This window comes from Conger conger, chromosome 11 (genome assembly GCF_963514075.1).
Source record: "Conger conger chromosome 11, fConCon1.1, whole genome shotgun sequence".
Lineage (NCBI taxonomy): Eukaryota > Metazoa > Chordata > Actinopteri > Anguilliformes > Congridae > Conger > Conger conger.
The window spans coordinates 23,761,422-23,778,634 of record NC_083770.1 but is presented as its reverse complement, the minus strand read 5'-3'; the positions used below and the strand labels follow the sequence as shown (position 1 = coordinate 23,778,634).

At 41.2% G+C, this 17,213-nt stretch overlaps 2 protein-coding genes across 3 annotated transcripts in view; both read right to left on the bottom strand.

Annotated features, from left to right (window-relative positions):
* The window catches only part of LOC133141266 (LHFPL tetraspan subfamily member 2a protein-like), a 45,204-nt gene extending 43,328 nt beyond the window's left edge, over nt 1–1,876 (bottom strand). For both annotated transcript variants that reach the window (XM_061261756.1, XM_061261755.1), the window contains exon 1: nt 1,595–1,876. The gene's annotated coding sequence lies outside the window, so the exon portion shown is untranslated. The remainder of the gene's footprint in view (nt 1–1,594) is intronic.
* A 10,492-nt stretch (nt 1,877–12,368) lies between these two features.
* LOC133139919 (kelch-like protein 10) lies at nt 12,369–16,905 on the bottom strand. Its single transcript, XM_061259396.1, has 5 exons — nt 16,772–16,905; nt 15,371–15,848; nt 14,372–14,986; nt 13,494–13,643; nt 12,369–12,731 (listed from the first exon to the last, which is right to left on the bottom strand). Exons 1-5 carry the CDS (start codon nt 16,903–16,905, stop codon nt 12,369–12,371), a joined length of 1,740 nt encoding a protein of 579 aa, XP_061115380.1.
* Nucleotides 16,906–17,213: the final 308 nt, after the last annotated feature.

Genomic DNA, 17,213 nt, shown 5'->3' with positions numbered 1-17,213 from the left:
GTAAACAGTGCAGGCATAGAAGAGACCTTATCTTAACATGTGAAACCTTATATTAACCCACAGAGAGATTCCCAAACACAGCAAGCCCAGTTGAGTTTGGATCCAGCAGCAGAAACTCTCTCAATAGAGAGTGAAGGAAGAAAGGAGTGTGGAAATAAATGGACCCAGGAATCCCAGCACAGCATTCACTCCTAGGATTATAGGGATTAAACGAATGCACTGATACATTTTGATTTGTAATCTTATTTATAATAATCTTATAAGTAGTTCTAAGTACTCTTAAATTCACAATAGTTTTACGTATTATTACTGATTATTTTCCAAAATTTCTCCATACATTTCATTCTGAGATTATATTCTTATTTTACTTTTACCGTTAAATGAATTCAAGTAGCTAACTGAAAGTGTTCAGTAAAACGCAATACATCCAATCTCAAAACCAAATGCAAAATCTTTGTGTACAATTTGGGCTTTTAAACCACGAATACGTATCTGATTTAGTTTTTCAACAAAAGGTCAGATGATAAATCTGTTTTACATGTGGGTCAGGCTGTGTAGTGAACGCCATTCCCAACTAAATTCCGCTTTGATGAAATACAGAAGCCGCATGGATGCATGGAGGCCCACTTGGTCGCAGCATCAATATATCAAGATGCCACATTAATAACATCATATCCTGAAATATTATCTACAACGTTCCTGAGTAAGTCTGCAATAATGATTTATCACAGAAAAGTGAGTTTACATTGAAGGATTAGGTTCCGTTGGTCAAAGTCAACATGACATGTTTACACGCTATGCAATTACCGTTTGTAGAACTGTATCCTACGATTTAAGTCTCTTGCCCCATTACAAAACATCTTGAACACAAACGCTGCGTAATATTACTACATATTTGACAAAACATAGTGTAAATGCTATATCACAACTGGCAAATTCAATTTTTTTTAGAAAGAGGTTCCGCTTCCTCAGTAACGCAGTGTACAGTACAGAAACTGACAGATGAAACGTGTTTACTTTTGTCAGAACGCCACGATGAAGGATTGGCACTAGTTTTGTCCTTTTGGCAAATGGATTGGGCATTAGGTTATTTATGATTTAAATGCATCGTACAACTTCATTTAGAAATTATTGCATGACTATTTAATCATTATAAAAAACAATAGAAAACAATCACATAGATAGTACCCAATTTCATGCAAATTACGTCATCATTCTCTTCGGCTGTTCGAATCCAATGGATAACACACGAGGTACGGAAAAAATGATAATCGTTGAAAAAGCATAATGTGTATTTTTATCCACACATCCAAAATCCAACAGCGTCATTTCTATTCTGGTGCCTCTGTATAAAAACAAAGTATACTTGCATAGCTTTCAACTGTAGCCTATGTTGTAACCTACGTGAAACAGTGATGTAGGTATTGTATGCCCGGGTTGGAATTCTACCACGGTATTTTTGGGAATTGAGTGCCACGACTTTGATTCCCAGACTCCGTCCCATGACTGTAACTGCACAGATATATGGAAAAAAGTTTCGAAATAACGGGTGGGTCTATTCAATACCGTGCATCATTGTTCAAGTTATACTTACAGCGTAAACCGGGTCTTAGGGCAGCAGAAACGGTGAATTGACGATTCAGTCTTCGGCGAGATGCGCTCGCTCTTCACAATAAATTCCTCGGAGTTGGCGGAGACTCCGCAGTAATTGAGGTGGGCTGTCTTTTTGTTCCCTTTCTTAGCGGTTCTCCCTCCCCCACACTTTCTCCGTGACCACTGAACAGGGAAAAGGGCTTTCTCCTGCGCTCTCTCTCTCTCACACACACACACGCACGCACTCACATACACACACACACACACACACACACACAGTCCACAGCGCCTGCCCACAGTTCATCTGACGTCGGCTTCCTCACGGCTCCCTCTCTTCTACCCCTTCCCCCATTCCGTGTGTCTATCAAAAGAAGGAGAGAGGAAAAGAGGCATGCTATGACCTCTCTCTCTCTCTCTCTCTCTCTCTCTCTCTCTCTCTCTCTCTCTCTCTCTCCATAACACACACAAGCACACATACACACATACACACAAGCAGGCAGGGGACAATTGGTGGCAAGAATTTGGCTCAGGGCCAAACCCCCACCAGCAGCAGCAACACTGATTGCCTATGAAGATGATCCATCTCTGGCCACAGAACAGTTCTTACTATTAAATCAACAAATCAACATGGTTACATCTTTATCAACTTACTACAATAGTGCAAGATATTGGCTACTCAAACTACAATAAATAAAAATGTGATTTTGATTTTCCTATAATCATCTGCATATTCCTCAATTAAAGTTCAATAAAATTTGATTTCTACAGTGCTTTTCATGAAAGACTGTCACAAAGATGCTTTACAGACACACTTTTACAAAATTTACTGTACCCTTGCAGGATAAGATTTCTGGACAGACAGAAGCTACCTCTCTGTATTAATAAACTAATTAAAAACAAGTATTATAAATGTAGCACAGCTAATAATTGTGTAATAGCTTGTGGAATAGATATCATCTAAGGTACTGGACTGGCGGTTTTCACTCCCAATCGTCCTGCAAGTATAATCTAAGACAAATTTTGAAATAATAAGATATAAACAGGTTCTCCAGAACAGCAAGAGGGGTTTCTGTTCTTGTTCTTGTTTTTGTCCGAAGAGCCCACCAAAGACTCCCAAACTAAATAAGGATAAATAAATACTTTACCACTGAACTAAGAATTACATCAGCTCTGCTTTCAAGAGAACAATGAAAACTTGTTTGTAACAATACAGCTTAGTAACATAATTTAATTTGTGGTACACATACACAAGAACATTCTTTCATTTCAATTTAGTTTTGTTCCATACTTCATTCTTCTGAACAATGGCCCTTTATGTAGGTCTGAAATATTACAAATTATTACAATCAATAAAACAATTTGACCACACAATAAACTATTATTGACATGAGTTCAAGGGTGTTGAAGGATTGGCAATTGACCAGCATTCTTCTGTGTTGTGTTCATTCAATGAATACGGCCCATTTTTACACAATTTCAGAGCTTGTCCTTGAATCCATTTCAAATATTCCAGAACTTCTACAATGCAACAAAGAATTGATAGGAATTAACTGGCATGAATGTGGGCTCAATCAGGTCAGATGAAGAACATTCCTTTGCAATAGGGCTGGGTATTTCCTGGACTACATGACGGCTGGTTTATTGTAGTGCGACAGCAGTGCCATCCTATTCAGGGCAGTGATGTTCACTGCTGTCTTCAGAAAAGGCCAAAACAGCCAGAGGAACTGTATGTGTGTACAATTACTGCATCTTTAATATAGAGTTCTTACTTTATGCGGGTTATGAGAGAGATTTCGTGGGACATCCATCTTCTGAAGCACCCAGCCAGTCACTGAGAGACGAAGGACTCTGCTGGTGTATTTTTACAGTGTGAGGCAGGTTTCTGTTCAGAGAGCGTTGAGACAGAGATTCCCGAAACAGAACTTGTCAGGGACGCACTTAGCACCACACAAAGCCCTGTGTGTAGTCACTACACACTGCTACTCTACAATACTGTGCAGTCAGGTCTAAATACCAAGGCCAAAATACCAGAAGACCGAAATACCAGAAGGCCAGAATAGCAGAAGGCCACCTCTCAAAGCGTAGGCCCAGTTCCTCTGTGGGCTTCACAGGGCTTTGTGATGACTGAGCTTGTGCTTTTAATCCTCAGAAAGGGCCAACCTGACGAGATCTCTCCATTCCTAATTACATGGACAGCACAGAAGAACTGATTGTGCAACAGTAACCCTGAATATAGGCCGGTGAGAGAAAAATAGAAAGCTGAAAACAGTGTGTAAAAACAGCTTTCATTGCTTCTTCAGACATACTGCGAAATACAAATAAGATGCTCCATAAAATATAGGATGCAGCATGTTCTATTGCTCAGCATAATTATCACTTTCCTTTTCAAGTTGAAACTGTCTCACACTGATAGGACACTGCAGACTGCCATGATCAAAATATTCAGTCTTTTTAATACAGTCATTTCATCATTTTACAAATGAAAACGTACAGTAGATCTCACTCATGGCTTTAAGTTTCCACAGTCACGCCCACATACACAACACACACGCACACACATGTATACACACACACAGATTTTCAGATGTGGACATACACAAGCATGCATACACTTGCGCACACACACACACACACACACACACACACGGACAAACAGATACATACACACACACTCGACTGCTTCATCTCATGCCAGACATTCCTCTGCATTGTGGTTGGGGCAGCAGACCAGGGTGACAGTGTGATGGTTTAGCGGATTAAAGAAGTGATGACACTGCTGGGGGAGAGTGTGTGTGAGCCACGCTCACATCCCCTTACACACACTCTCCCAGACACACACACACACACACACACACACACACACATACACACACTTTTCTACTCTTTTATCACAGAGACAGGTCAATCGCTCACTGAGAGGAGAAAACATCTCTGTGGTGTAGAGGAAAACTATATAATCCAAACAGTGGAAGAAAGGAGCACTGTGATAAGGCATTCTTTAATACATGCAGTCTGGAGAGAATTCACAATATATCAGCATGGTGCATTCTCTGAAACAAACCAGCAAGACACACAGGCACATGATTGCTTAAAAGTTATCCCTTAAGTGTACACAGTCTTTCACTGTGCTTCTCTATACTGTTCTCCTCACTAACATTCTGTTCCTGTGTGTGAATCAGGCCAGACAGTGGACTACACTGTACAAGACATTGTGTTCACATGTCGGTGAAGCATGCCTTTCATTCTCTGAAATAAAGTGACAAATTAGTAGTTTTCAAGCAAAAAGGTACAAATTAATTAAATATTTCTGGCTAGGGGTACAATTTGTACCCCAGCAACAAGCATTTGTACCTTTTTAGGCACTTTTTGTACCTTTATTTCTGAAAGTGGATGATGTCTGATTGCTGAATATTAGGGAGTCAGTATGATTGGCAGGTCCCCATGAGATAAGGCCACCTGTGACCCACAGTGAACACTTTCTGAGCTTATCAGTATAATATTGATCAGCGCTGGGAAATCCAGTCAACTGTCAGTCAGGGACGGCCCCGGGGAAATGAGAAAATCTCAGATTCCCCCCCCCCCCCCGACTGCGCCCCCCAGGCTGGGTCACTCACCAGGTCTGACCTTACTCATTCACAAGATGGCTGACCTAGCCTGTGGTCAGGTTGCATTGTGGGAAACTTTGGTGAAAGGTAACAGTTAGAATAGTGTCATGTTGCATTGTGGGAAACCTTAGTGAAATGTAATCATTAGGAAAGGTATTCTTCTGGAAAGGGTTATGTGATGAAGAATATGCACAATTTATGAAAGTGTGTGGTGAAATCCATTAAGACCTGATATTTAATCTATATATTTTTTTTTTTTAATGCAAGCACTGTCACTTTAATTCTAATTTAGATAATCTGAGATAAAAAAAATAAAAATACTACTACAATATTGAATCCCACTGTCTGTTCTCTATAGATCTGCTGAGGGAAGGAGGGCTGTGACTTTGGAGTTTGACCACAGTCATGTGACCTCTTCCTGTTTTTCCTCACATCCTGCTTTGTTCCAATAGAACCTGTTCTGCACACGTCAAAGGTCACTGATGATTATCTGGCATGCATGTGTTATATGATGATTATAGCGTAAGGATGTGTTATATGATGATTATCTCCTATGGATGTGTTGTATGATGTTTATCTCATATGGTTGTGTCATATCATGAACAGTAAAGCTATACACATGTAGTGGCAGCCCCAAAAAGCTGGAAAGAGTCTGAAACAAAGTGACAGTGTTTTTCTGTGTGCTAAGGCTGACACTGATACCAACTGGCGTCAGACTTTTTGGAAGGCAAACACCCACCCCCCCTCTTTTTTTTATTTTGTTTTGGGGGGAATATTTGTCTTGGAGTCTTACAGGAGAAAGTCATATTGTCAATATGGGTCTGACTCCAGGAAGTTGAATTACAGCAGCCAGGGTAAACTCAACTGGAGAAGAGTCTCAGCGTTAACTCTACTGCTCAGTGTGATGTCTGTGTGAACACATACACACACACACAAATACCCACACACACATGCACACGCATGCACACATGCACACATGCACACACACACACACACACACACACACACACGTACACACCCGTACACACACAAACACACACACACAGACACACACACCTATGCACACACACACAGCAACACATCCCAACAGATCTAATGACTGATGGGACTGTGTGTGAACATCTGGATGGTTGAATGCACTTCCTTGCGTGTGTTACATGGTGTATTTTCACAAACCTTTCCTCCTCCTTACCAAAGTTGTCTTTGCTTGTCAGTTTCTCAGTAGAATAAATCAATTGTGTGACTCATGTTTGCTATGGACAAACAGTGAAGTCATTAGATTGATTAAGACGGAAGATGCTTTACAGAACGGAATACACAAAGTAACATCATACAAACACTACATATTTCCCACAATTTGGTGATTCAGGGTGAATTTCCTTCAAATCTCATGATGGTGTGAGCTGAGGCCCCTGCATAGCAGATCAGAAACTAATTAATGTTCATGTACAGCGAACTCATTTTGGGATGATTTCATATTTTGTTGCATAATCTGCTAAGCAGTGTCTAAAAGGACCAGAAAATCCATCAGCAGTTTTAGTCACCACCTGTTTTGGTGTGAAACACTATGAAACACTGTGAGTTCTGGTTAGATTACTTGTCCTGAACAAAATTGGCATCAAAGTTAATTTAGAGCATCTGCAACCAGCTGTAGGGGGGGGGGGGGGGGGGGGGGTAAACATATTCCAATAACCAAAAAAAACAAAAACATCTGGTATTATTTCAGAATCCATGAAATGCTATAGTCTGGGGGGGATTATGATACAGAACAAGCTTTCGCAGAACAATGAGAAACAGTAATCTCAGGGGGTGTACTGAGAGGGGCTTCTCATGCAGGGTGGGGGGTTAAAACAGCCATGTTCTAAAGCAAGCTGCAGATGTCTGTTCTGTGCTGGAGGGGCAGATCAGATTTTCCTCCGTTGCTGTTAGTGGTGAGGTCATCACAAACACTCTGAAATCGGGATGTCTCTCCGCACTCTACGTGTGGTAAACTTGTTATGCACTTTGTGGTTTCCACAGCAACGTAAAACCTAAATAGTGCATTGATTTCTCACCCCACACACAAATGCACAGAAGAATGTCAGAGAAATGCCTGAATGTCGTACTTGAGTATATACAGAGTAATGTGTATGAGCCAACAGTTGTACAGATTTTCAGTTAAATTCATGGGTGATCCCATGACACTCTTTGCAAAGAGTAGGGGCTTCATCAGTATCCTGGCTAAATTCCCAACCTTGCCTCTTTCAACCTGCCACATAATCATCCCCAATTCAATTGGGGAAAATTCCACCTTAGCTGGTGTGTGGTGAGCGTTCTGGTGGAAAATGGCAGCCGTGCATTAACCCAGATGGGTACTACATATCGGTGGTGTTTAAGATGAGTTTCCCCCTCATCACTGTAAGCACTTTGAGTGTCCAGAGAAGTGATGTATAAATGCAATGATGTATCTAAATTAATTTAGTCTGTAATACAGAATGGATCAATCCACTGAGAGGCTTGACCCATTGTGTGTTCAGAGAGCTCTTCTGAATACTATTGTTGTAGTGTGGTTATTTGCATTACTGTCACCTTCCTGTGAGCTTTGACCAGTATGGCCCTTCTCCTCTGACCTCTCTCATTAAGAAGGCACATCTGCTGCTCACTAGATGTTTTTTGTTTTTCACACCATTCTCTGCTAAGTGTAGAGACTGTTGTGCGTGAAAATCCCCGGAGATCAACGTTTCCATTCTATCCTTGCAATAGTCAAGCTCATTTCAATGTAACATCTTGCATTTAATTCAAATGACATTAGCCTGCCCAGCTGGTGTATATATACATTTTGTCCTGCACTGGATACGCTTTTATGTGGCAGTTGATACAAGGAATACACCACACACAGTGAAGATATTGCACTAAGTGCACTAAACGCTTGTTTTAACTGCACTGTTTAAGATCTGTCTCTTTCACAAAATGTGGTTCCTAGGCAGTCCTATTTGCTGATTGCGTAATGAGCTGTAGCCGCTGTCAATAATTTCAGGCAGACTGTGACCGTACCAACAGATCCTTGTTAGGTCACATTTTTGCACTGCTTTTAATGTAAATCTGGCCCTTAGATTTTAAGACTTTTATCTGTTTTTATTTATTTATTTCAGAGATCTGAATAGGCTGCCTGAATAGGGCGGCCTGTAACGTAGTGGTTAAGGTAAATGACTGGGACACGCAAGGTCGGTGGTTCTAATCCCGGTGTAGCTACAATAAGATCTCCACAGCTGTTGGGCCCTTGAGCAAGGCCCTTAACCCTGCATTGCTCCAGGGGAGGATTGTCTCCTGCTTAGTCAAATCAACTGTACATCGCTCAGGATAAGAGCGTCTGCCAAATGCCAATAATGTAATAATGTAATGAACGAACTGTGTGAGAGAAGGAGAAAGCAGGACATGGTCTGGAATATTTCTGACGCTTTCAAAGCAGAAAACTCTTTTATTTGTAACCCTTGATTTTCTGGCTTTTGGATTCCCAAAGGTTGACTGCATGGTTGTTCATTGTGAGTGAAACCATGTATGGTATTGAAATCTGATTTATTTCACTGGAATACTGGAGGTTTGCTAAATATTTACAGAACTAAATCAATTTTTGCTTTGCAGAGACATTTTTGTTAAGGTCAGAAAAGATTACAAAAAAGAAACCATAGAGATGGACCAAAACAAGAATCCAAAACAAAATGTATATGGCATTTTGTTATTCACTGAAATTTGTCAATAGTTAAAATGTCAAAGATTAGTTTAAATGCTTTAAAATTCTTCCAGATGCTTCAAGCATTTGCTTTTCACTGATTGAATAATGAGGTACTGCATGATTATGGTACGGCATTCTCAAGCTAATAAAAAAGATAAAAGTTTGACTGGTGAAGGGCCACCAAAGATCCACAGATCTTACATTAATGAGAATGATTACACAGATTACAAACATGAGAGCAATACCTGAGCTGAAGGTTTGTTGGAAAGCATGCAAACTATTATTCAATTGCCTTTGTTTATCAGCAAAATAGTTACCAGTTCACTTATTATAATGACTTGGCACCTTTTTGGGTATTAAATAAAAGGATGTAATTCAATTTCATTGCTTTTGGACGAATGCATCTCTTGAAAATCCCAGGAACATTTGACAAAATCTGCACCAAAAGCCAAGCGATACACAGGCAGAACATGTTTGATTCCAAATGTATTTTCTCTGGAACAGATGCATTCAGTACCCATTTCCTACAGCAATTCAATGCTACACATGTTTAATTGGACTGTTGGGGTAGAAAATATGTTCTTTAAGTCCTTCCATCCTGTCCTCTACCTAAAATTAAAAAAAACATTCACAGGAAAACTTATAGCTGAAAGTTGGGAAATTATTGCACAATGCTGTGCATGAAACAGTTTCTGCCATATTTCAGGATGCTAGGGGTATAATGACAACTACAGTTTATGATATTATAAAGCCACACAAAGCTTCACACAGACCTGGACCTTTATTGTGTAGCTCATATACTGCAGATCTGCATAAAGCATTGCACATATAAATTACCTTTCCTCTTTCAGAATTAAGGAACAAGTTGATTATACAGTATAGCCTATCCACTTAGAGGTTTTAAGGTTTGTGTGTTCAGAGATGCTCTTCTGCAAACCATTGTGGTATAGTTATTTGGCACAAACAATCATGCCACAGTCAAAATAACTGAGATCACATTTTTCCCCATTCTGATGGTTGATGTGAACATTAACTGAAGCTCCTGACCCTTATCTGCATAATGCATTGCACTGCTGCCACACGGTTGGCTGTTAATCGCATTAATAAGTAGGTGTACAGTGCACAGTGAATGTATTTTGTTGAACAAAAATTATGTAAATTGGGAAATGATACTCAACTTTATTGCAATAGGTCTCAGACAGCAGGCTAAAAGCCAAAGGATTTCACCATAAGAGAGGCTGTGGCTGGATACATCAAATCTGTTAATACTTGTCCATCAGCTATTAAAAGGCCAACTATTCTGCGGTACTGGATCAGATAAGGCACTCCTGCCAACAAATTATTAAATACATTTGTAAATGATTAATAAATAATTTGTTCTTACATAGATGATGTGTTGTAAGTCACCAATAAAATATGAACTAATAATTTGTGGACTACCCTTTTCAGTTACTTACCAGTTCTCATATGATATACATGACCTGTAAATGTATTAATTAATCATTTACTAGTCATTTACAAAGCTTTTTGTAGCCCCTAATCTAAAGTGGGAACTGTATTAATGTGTATTAAAGTTTGTTATGCATGGTCTACCCTTTTTAATTTCTCACCTGATCAAATGAATAATTTATATGTGTTATGTACAGTTCCGGAGACCCAAATGCAGACCAGGGGATTTCAAAAATCGTTGTCTTTATTTCAATCCAAGAGTCAAAGCCAGGTAATCCAATAGACACAGTGCCAAATTGAGAAGCAAAAGAGTAGTAAGAGTACAGTCCAGGGTCAAAAAATCCAAATGAGCAGAAAGGCAAGAAAGGTACAAAGGGTAAGGCAAGAGGGTAGTCAGAAAAACAAGGCAAAGATCAAAAACCAAAAATCAATGGCAAACAAAACAAAAGGGGCAAGGCAAACTTGAAATCAGGCAATAGGGTGTCTCAGGAATCTCAACAATAACAGGCCTACACACACTGAAATGATGATCAACGTTCTGACAATGTTAACTACTGAGACTGGGGCTTAAATACACAGAGGGATGAGACAAACTAGGCGGAGCATGGGAGTGAGGATGGTCTAACAAAGAGATGAGATACATGGAAGGGCAATTATACAATAACAAGGGATGCACGAAGACCCGGACTGGATTCACAAAGACACACATAATACAAACGGCTCTGGATTAGGGAGTAGAAAATTGCACAGAGTTAAGGAACGTAGTGATAGAGGAGAGCAGGTGTGGACACTTCGCTGAATTAAGGCAGGCAATTTAGAGATAGAACAGGGAGGCGGAGCTATAGAACAGTATAGAAACAGAGATAAAGTTAGTCTGTTAGGTTACGTGATTAAATTATAATTACCCAGAACTAGTGACTGTTAGTTAGTTAGTTAGTTAGTTAAATAGACAAGTTAGTGTGTTAATATAATTAGTACTGTACAAAATCTATGTTAGTTGGTATTAGTAGATTAGTGCTATCTACAAACATGAATGGGGAAAAAGACAGAAGTAAGAAAAGCGAGACAGAAACGTGGGAAACCGGAAAATTCTGAAAAAACCCGAATAGTGAATTGTGCAGACACGGTAGTGACTCGGGCTAGAGCTACATAGAGACACAGACATCACAGGGGAAGATGAGTGCAATGCAATATGAATGTAAATAGAAAACCAGACAAGAATATGAAAAATAATAAATTTACAAGAATACAAATTAAACTAACAGACAAAACTCAATATGACCATTGACATTAATACATTTGAGTATATTTTGAAATGAGTTAGTGGAAGCATTTGTTGCCAGCAACTCAGAAAAAGATCCTGACTCAGTGCTTATTCATATACTGTAGATACAGCTATGGCTGAACTTTTGAATCTTTTTAGCTTCTGTTGGTGCTAAGACCAACTGACCCTGGAGCACATGTATCACCAGTACCCCTTGCTCCTGCACTGAGCCTTCAGCCCCTCTGGTGTTTGGGTCACCTGGGAGAGCTGCAGGTCCATGGGCAGCATCAGCTCTTCACACAGGCACAGTGGCATCTGTGGCTCATTGCTAATTATCACAGATGTCACCCATTACGAAACTCATGGATTATATAAAAGGCCTGGATCCTAGGCCTACAGGAGGGACAGTCTGCCACACAGCCTCTGTGTGTGTGCGATGTGCATTGCGTCCAGTTTTGTCCAGTGTGCTGATTATGGTACTTTTTAAAAATGTATCTTTTACATTTTTCATTTTCATGATGAAATAAAAGATGGTAAACCAACCATTTCCTGAGTTTGCCCTTTTGATTTGCCACCTGACACAGCACTGTGCCACAAGACTCATTACATCTAAGTATTATTGAGTGCGCATCCCTTTCTCCCAAATATAACAGATGGACAAAGAATAACATTCGACAGATTGTTTTTTTAATGCAAACCCTGGTAGGGAGTAGACGCCTTGAACATATCCATCCATGGCGACGATTCAGACTGGGGGGGAGAAGGGGGAGGGGTTGTGCAGCTTGATGACAGGACTGGCGACAGGGCGGGGGACGGCGTACCGGGTGATGTTGGCCAGGTTAGGCACCACGCAGCAGCTGAGGGCACTGCGGTAGAATGCCATGCAGTGCACCACGCTCCACTCATTGGCCTTGTTGTCGTAGCACTCGGCGTAGTCCGTGGTGGTGTTGCCGTTGAAACCGCCCACTACGAACAGCCGCTGGTCCAGCACCTCGATGCCAAAGTTGCTGCGCGCTGTGATCATGTCGGGCACCGCACGCCAGCTGTTGGTCAGCGGGTTGTAGGCGTCCACGCTCCGAAGCCGGGAGACCCCGTTAAAACCGCCGACCTGAGAGGTCAGAGGTCACAGATTAAGCAAATGCATGCTCACTCATTCACCGTTGAAATGTGCACTTAAATGCGTACATATTACAAGTACTGCAGAATAAAAATGAAATTACATACTATTATTTTAATTATTTTACCTGAAATGAGAATGGGATTTATTTAGAAATACAGTCTAAAATTTAATATTAAATATTAATTGGAAAAGCAGTTCACTGGTGTTTTTTGACTTTCAGATTTACTGTGTTCTTTCTGCTGGCGAAGAAAGTTTTTGTTTGTGATGAATGATATTTTGATATTCACAATAATTAATATGAATACATACAATGTCTGGAAGCATTGTGTCACTGCACAGGGTCTTTGGAGTTACCTGAACTACAATTTCTTGCTTTAGACCATGGACCCTGTAATGTCCCTATACCTGTCACTGTAAAGCCAGAAACTCACCAGGAATGTATATAAATGGCTAAAATATCCTTAGACAGTGTGGACTAAGAAATAAATAAATACGCTAAAACTTAAAAATGTTTTAGGGTATTTCAGACTGCATTTTTAATACTTTCCATTCTCATTACAAATAAAATAATTTTCACAATGCTCAACTTTTATCTCATTCTGGTTATTCAGGATCGTTTCCTGAGAATTCTTCACATAGTAAATGGAATGGAATCTCCTTCTGTAAATGGAATACACCTTTGTATTATGTTTCTAGGACCCTCTGCCATGACTCATTCAGAGAAATGGTACGTGAGGTGTGAGAGCTCACCACATAGATCTCCTCGCCATAGGCAATGACTCCCAGCCCACTCCGCCGGCTGTTCATGGGGGTGATTTCGGTCCATTGGTCTGCCGTGGGGCTGTAGAACTCTGCAGTGATCAGACAATCCTGACCATTGAAGCCCCCACAGATATACACCTGTTTGAATAAGACCGTTTCAAATGCTTTATTACCCAATTGTCAATACAGGCAGATTAATTAGGCATTAATTTAGTTATTCACTGTTTGGGATTCTGCAGATAGAACCAGTTGGTAATGCGTCATAGGCACATAGGCATTGCTACTACTAATGAACTACTAAGTGCCAAATATAGAGCTAAAGAACAATAGAGAAACTGGAACTGGAATAGAAAAAAGAAAGACTAAAAATGACTTCTAGCTAATTCTAGCTAAAATAATCTAAAGGGAATAAAACTCCAGTTGTCCAGGCTGTCACAGCTCGACTGCTGGTGGTTTGAAGGGTAATTTGTGAAGTTGTATTAGATCAGGGTTCATACATAATTGGCTACTTATCCATCAATCAAGAAGAGGGGCAAAGATGGGACTTTGACTTGCTAACCTAGAATCTATGTGACAGATGTGGGCTGGGCTCCAGGCGACACTAAACTTTTACACAAAATATGGTGTTATGGCTTAACTGTACATTTTTTCTTTTTACAATACTACTACTGTAATGTATCCAATGGAAACATACATATTTGGCTTTAGAACCAAACATTTTTTTTAGTTTTATTACCCCTTGAATTTAACTCCTCAAAAGATGCAGGCCAACCCCATTATGGGCGTAAGTTTCATAACTCTCCCCTTGCTAATCCCCCTCCCACCGTAACCCCACCATAACCCCACCGTGACCCACCGTGACCCACCTTTCCATGCAGCGTGGTGGCACTGGCATCACTCCTCTGCTCGTGCATGTGTGGGATGAGGCACCACTGGTTGGTCTCCGGCTCGTAGCGCTCAGCCGAGTTGAGGCGAACATGGCCGTCCAAACCTCCCATGGCGTAGATACAGCCGTCCAGCACGGCCACACTCACGTAGCAGCGGCGGCAGTGCATGGGCGCCACCTCGTGCCAGGTGAGCGTGGCGGGATTGTATTTACGCACACTGCTGAAGTACTCCATGCTGTTGTACCCTCCCACGCAGTAGACGAAGCCGTGGAGGTAGACTGCGCCGTGGTAAGCCCGGGGACTCTCCTCGTCCAGCGTCACGTCCACCCAGCGGCCGGCCCTTGCGTCATACGACTCGATGGCATTCGTGGGGATGTTGCCGCTCCAGCCCCCGATTGCCAGCAAGACGGCAAAAGGCAGGCGTGGCCGAGACAGAGAGTTACTAAAGTTGTAGTGGGACTGGTTCATGCTATAGTCCAGCAGCGCCTCCATGCCCTCGATGATTATCTTGTGACACTCGTCTCTCTCCTTCAGCAATATGTTGTTCTTCACATTGTCCATGAAGTACTCCGCATTCATTAAGCCCATCCGCACCTGGGCAAACAGAGCAGGACCTCCTATGACTGGCAAGGTGCTGTAATGTTTCTGACCAATTATATTTCCATACTGCTTAAATTTTTGGGCAAATTTGGAATTTTCACATTTTATTATTATTATAATCTTATACATTAGTATTAAATAATTCATTTTACCTCACAATGTTAAGACTATGACAATAAATCAGATACTTACATTAACAATATCCATTATCCATTTTTGTATTTTAGGAATCTAGCTGAACTGAATACCATTTTAATGTATGAAAAACCTTGCCATTGGCTCACCTAAGCATCATGCAAGATTAATTATTTCGGTCCTGAATATATATTCAAATGTGCATGTTATGGCAGATGAACTGACTGAATATACTGCAGTTACCTTAGGAAGCAAGAAGGAGATAGACTGCTGCCGCTCACTGGGCCTGTGTCCAATCCAGTGCATGATGGACTCAAACACTGCATCCTCCAGTCTGACGTTAAGCTCATCGTCACTGATGATGTCATGAAGCTCAGCATACAAGAGTTCCAGGAACTCACTGGAAGCTTGTGCGATTTCCACAAAGTTGTGCAGGATGTAGCGGTATGAGTGGTTCCGCAGGTTGGTGCAGGAGTACATGTCAGCCAGCCTCCAGGTGCCAATACAATTCTGAGGGGTCAGATGGACCTCCAAAAACACACAGCAAGCCCGATTCAGGCCTGCAATGCAAAACATGTTGGCTGCCTGCAGGAGACTCTCCACGTTGTTCTCTGAGATTGGCACCGAGCATTTGTATATGCACTGGATCACAAGCCTCATGGTGTCTGGCAACAGCCCAGTAATTTGGTACTTCTGCTCATCTTTGCTGTTGAACAGGTCGCTGTAGGGGGATCATAGTGGGGTTATTGTACACTTATTTCCATGAATAATACCAGAAAAGCAAATAAACAACTAATAGCTCCTTACTTACCATACCAACACAAGACAGAATAGAATGTTCCTTTACTAAAATGTATAAATAGATGGTATTGTACTTTAAGTAATTTGTTTGTACTAACAATCAGGGCTCATTTATAGCATTAACAGGATGAACAGGTCATTGGGAATCATTGCTCTAAAACGGTAAATCATTTACACACTGTACAGAGGGTAACTTGTATTAATAGATGCTCAGCAGAATCCTAGCCTAAAGAGAATCCAGATCTGTCACTGAAGGTCATAGCATTGCTGTCTGCACAGTAGACTCCCAAAATTATAACAGGAAACAGGACTGGGACCTTGCTGGCTAGTTATGCATTACCCTGTAGAACTCATGGTCACAGTTGGCACTGTCAGAACACATCATGCCTCAACCTGATCAGAACACAGCGACATCATGCCTCAGAGACCTGATCTGCTAAGTGCTTCTGTTTTGCTTATTTTTTATTTTATGGTAAATGGCAGGCATTTATATAGCACCTTTATCCAAAGCGCTGTACAAGTGATGCTTCTCCATTCACCCATTCATACACTCTCACACACCAACGGCGATTGGCTGCCATGCAAGGCCCCGACCAGCTCGTCAGGAACATTTGGGAGTTAGGTGTTTTGCTCAGGGACACTTCGACACTGAACCGGCATCGAACCGGCAACCCTCTGACTGCCAGACGACTGCTCTTACTGCCTGAGCCATGTTGCCCCTTTTCTTTTTTTTTGCTCCCAACAATGCAAGACTCTCACTCTGTCTTGCCAGTACAAACCTTTTTCACTTCTACTTAGTTCCCAGTAAAACCCTTGACGAACCCGCCTCACCATGTCACTCACCAGAAATAAGAGCTGCAGGCAGACAGGATAGCTTTGTGGGCTTTGAACTCAGACTGATGGACCTCAATGATCACATCACAGAGCTGGTCCTCCAGCCGCAGCTCATTGAATATGATGTAGTCCGCAGTACACATAATGTGCTCTATTCACTCACAAAGGTGAGGAACTTCCCATCTCATTTCAAATGGGTTTCAAAAATACCTAAACATGTATGTTATTGCAGGCCGTTTTATGTATTTATATAGGATTGGTAGTAGCCCACCTCTTTGACGTTTTAGAACTTTTCATTATTACGTCACTATGTTAGTGCCAGGAGCAGACAGATCGTCGTCATAGTAACTCTCAAACCCCCTTCAATAGATGAAACCACCATGTCGTCACAACAGCAATTAACTTAGTTCCGGATGGATAAGGTACCACAGGCAAGGTCGGATTTAACGTT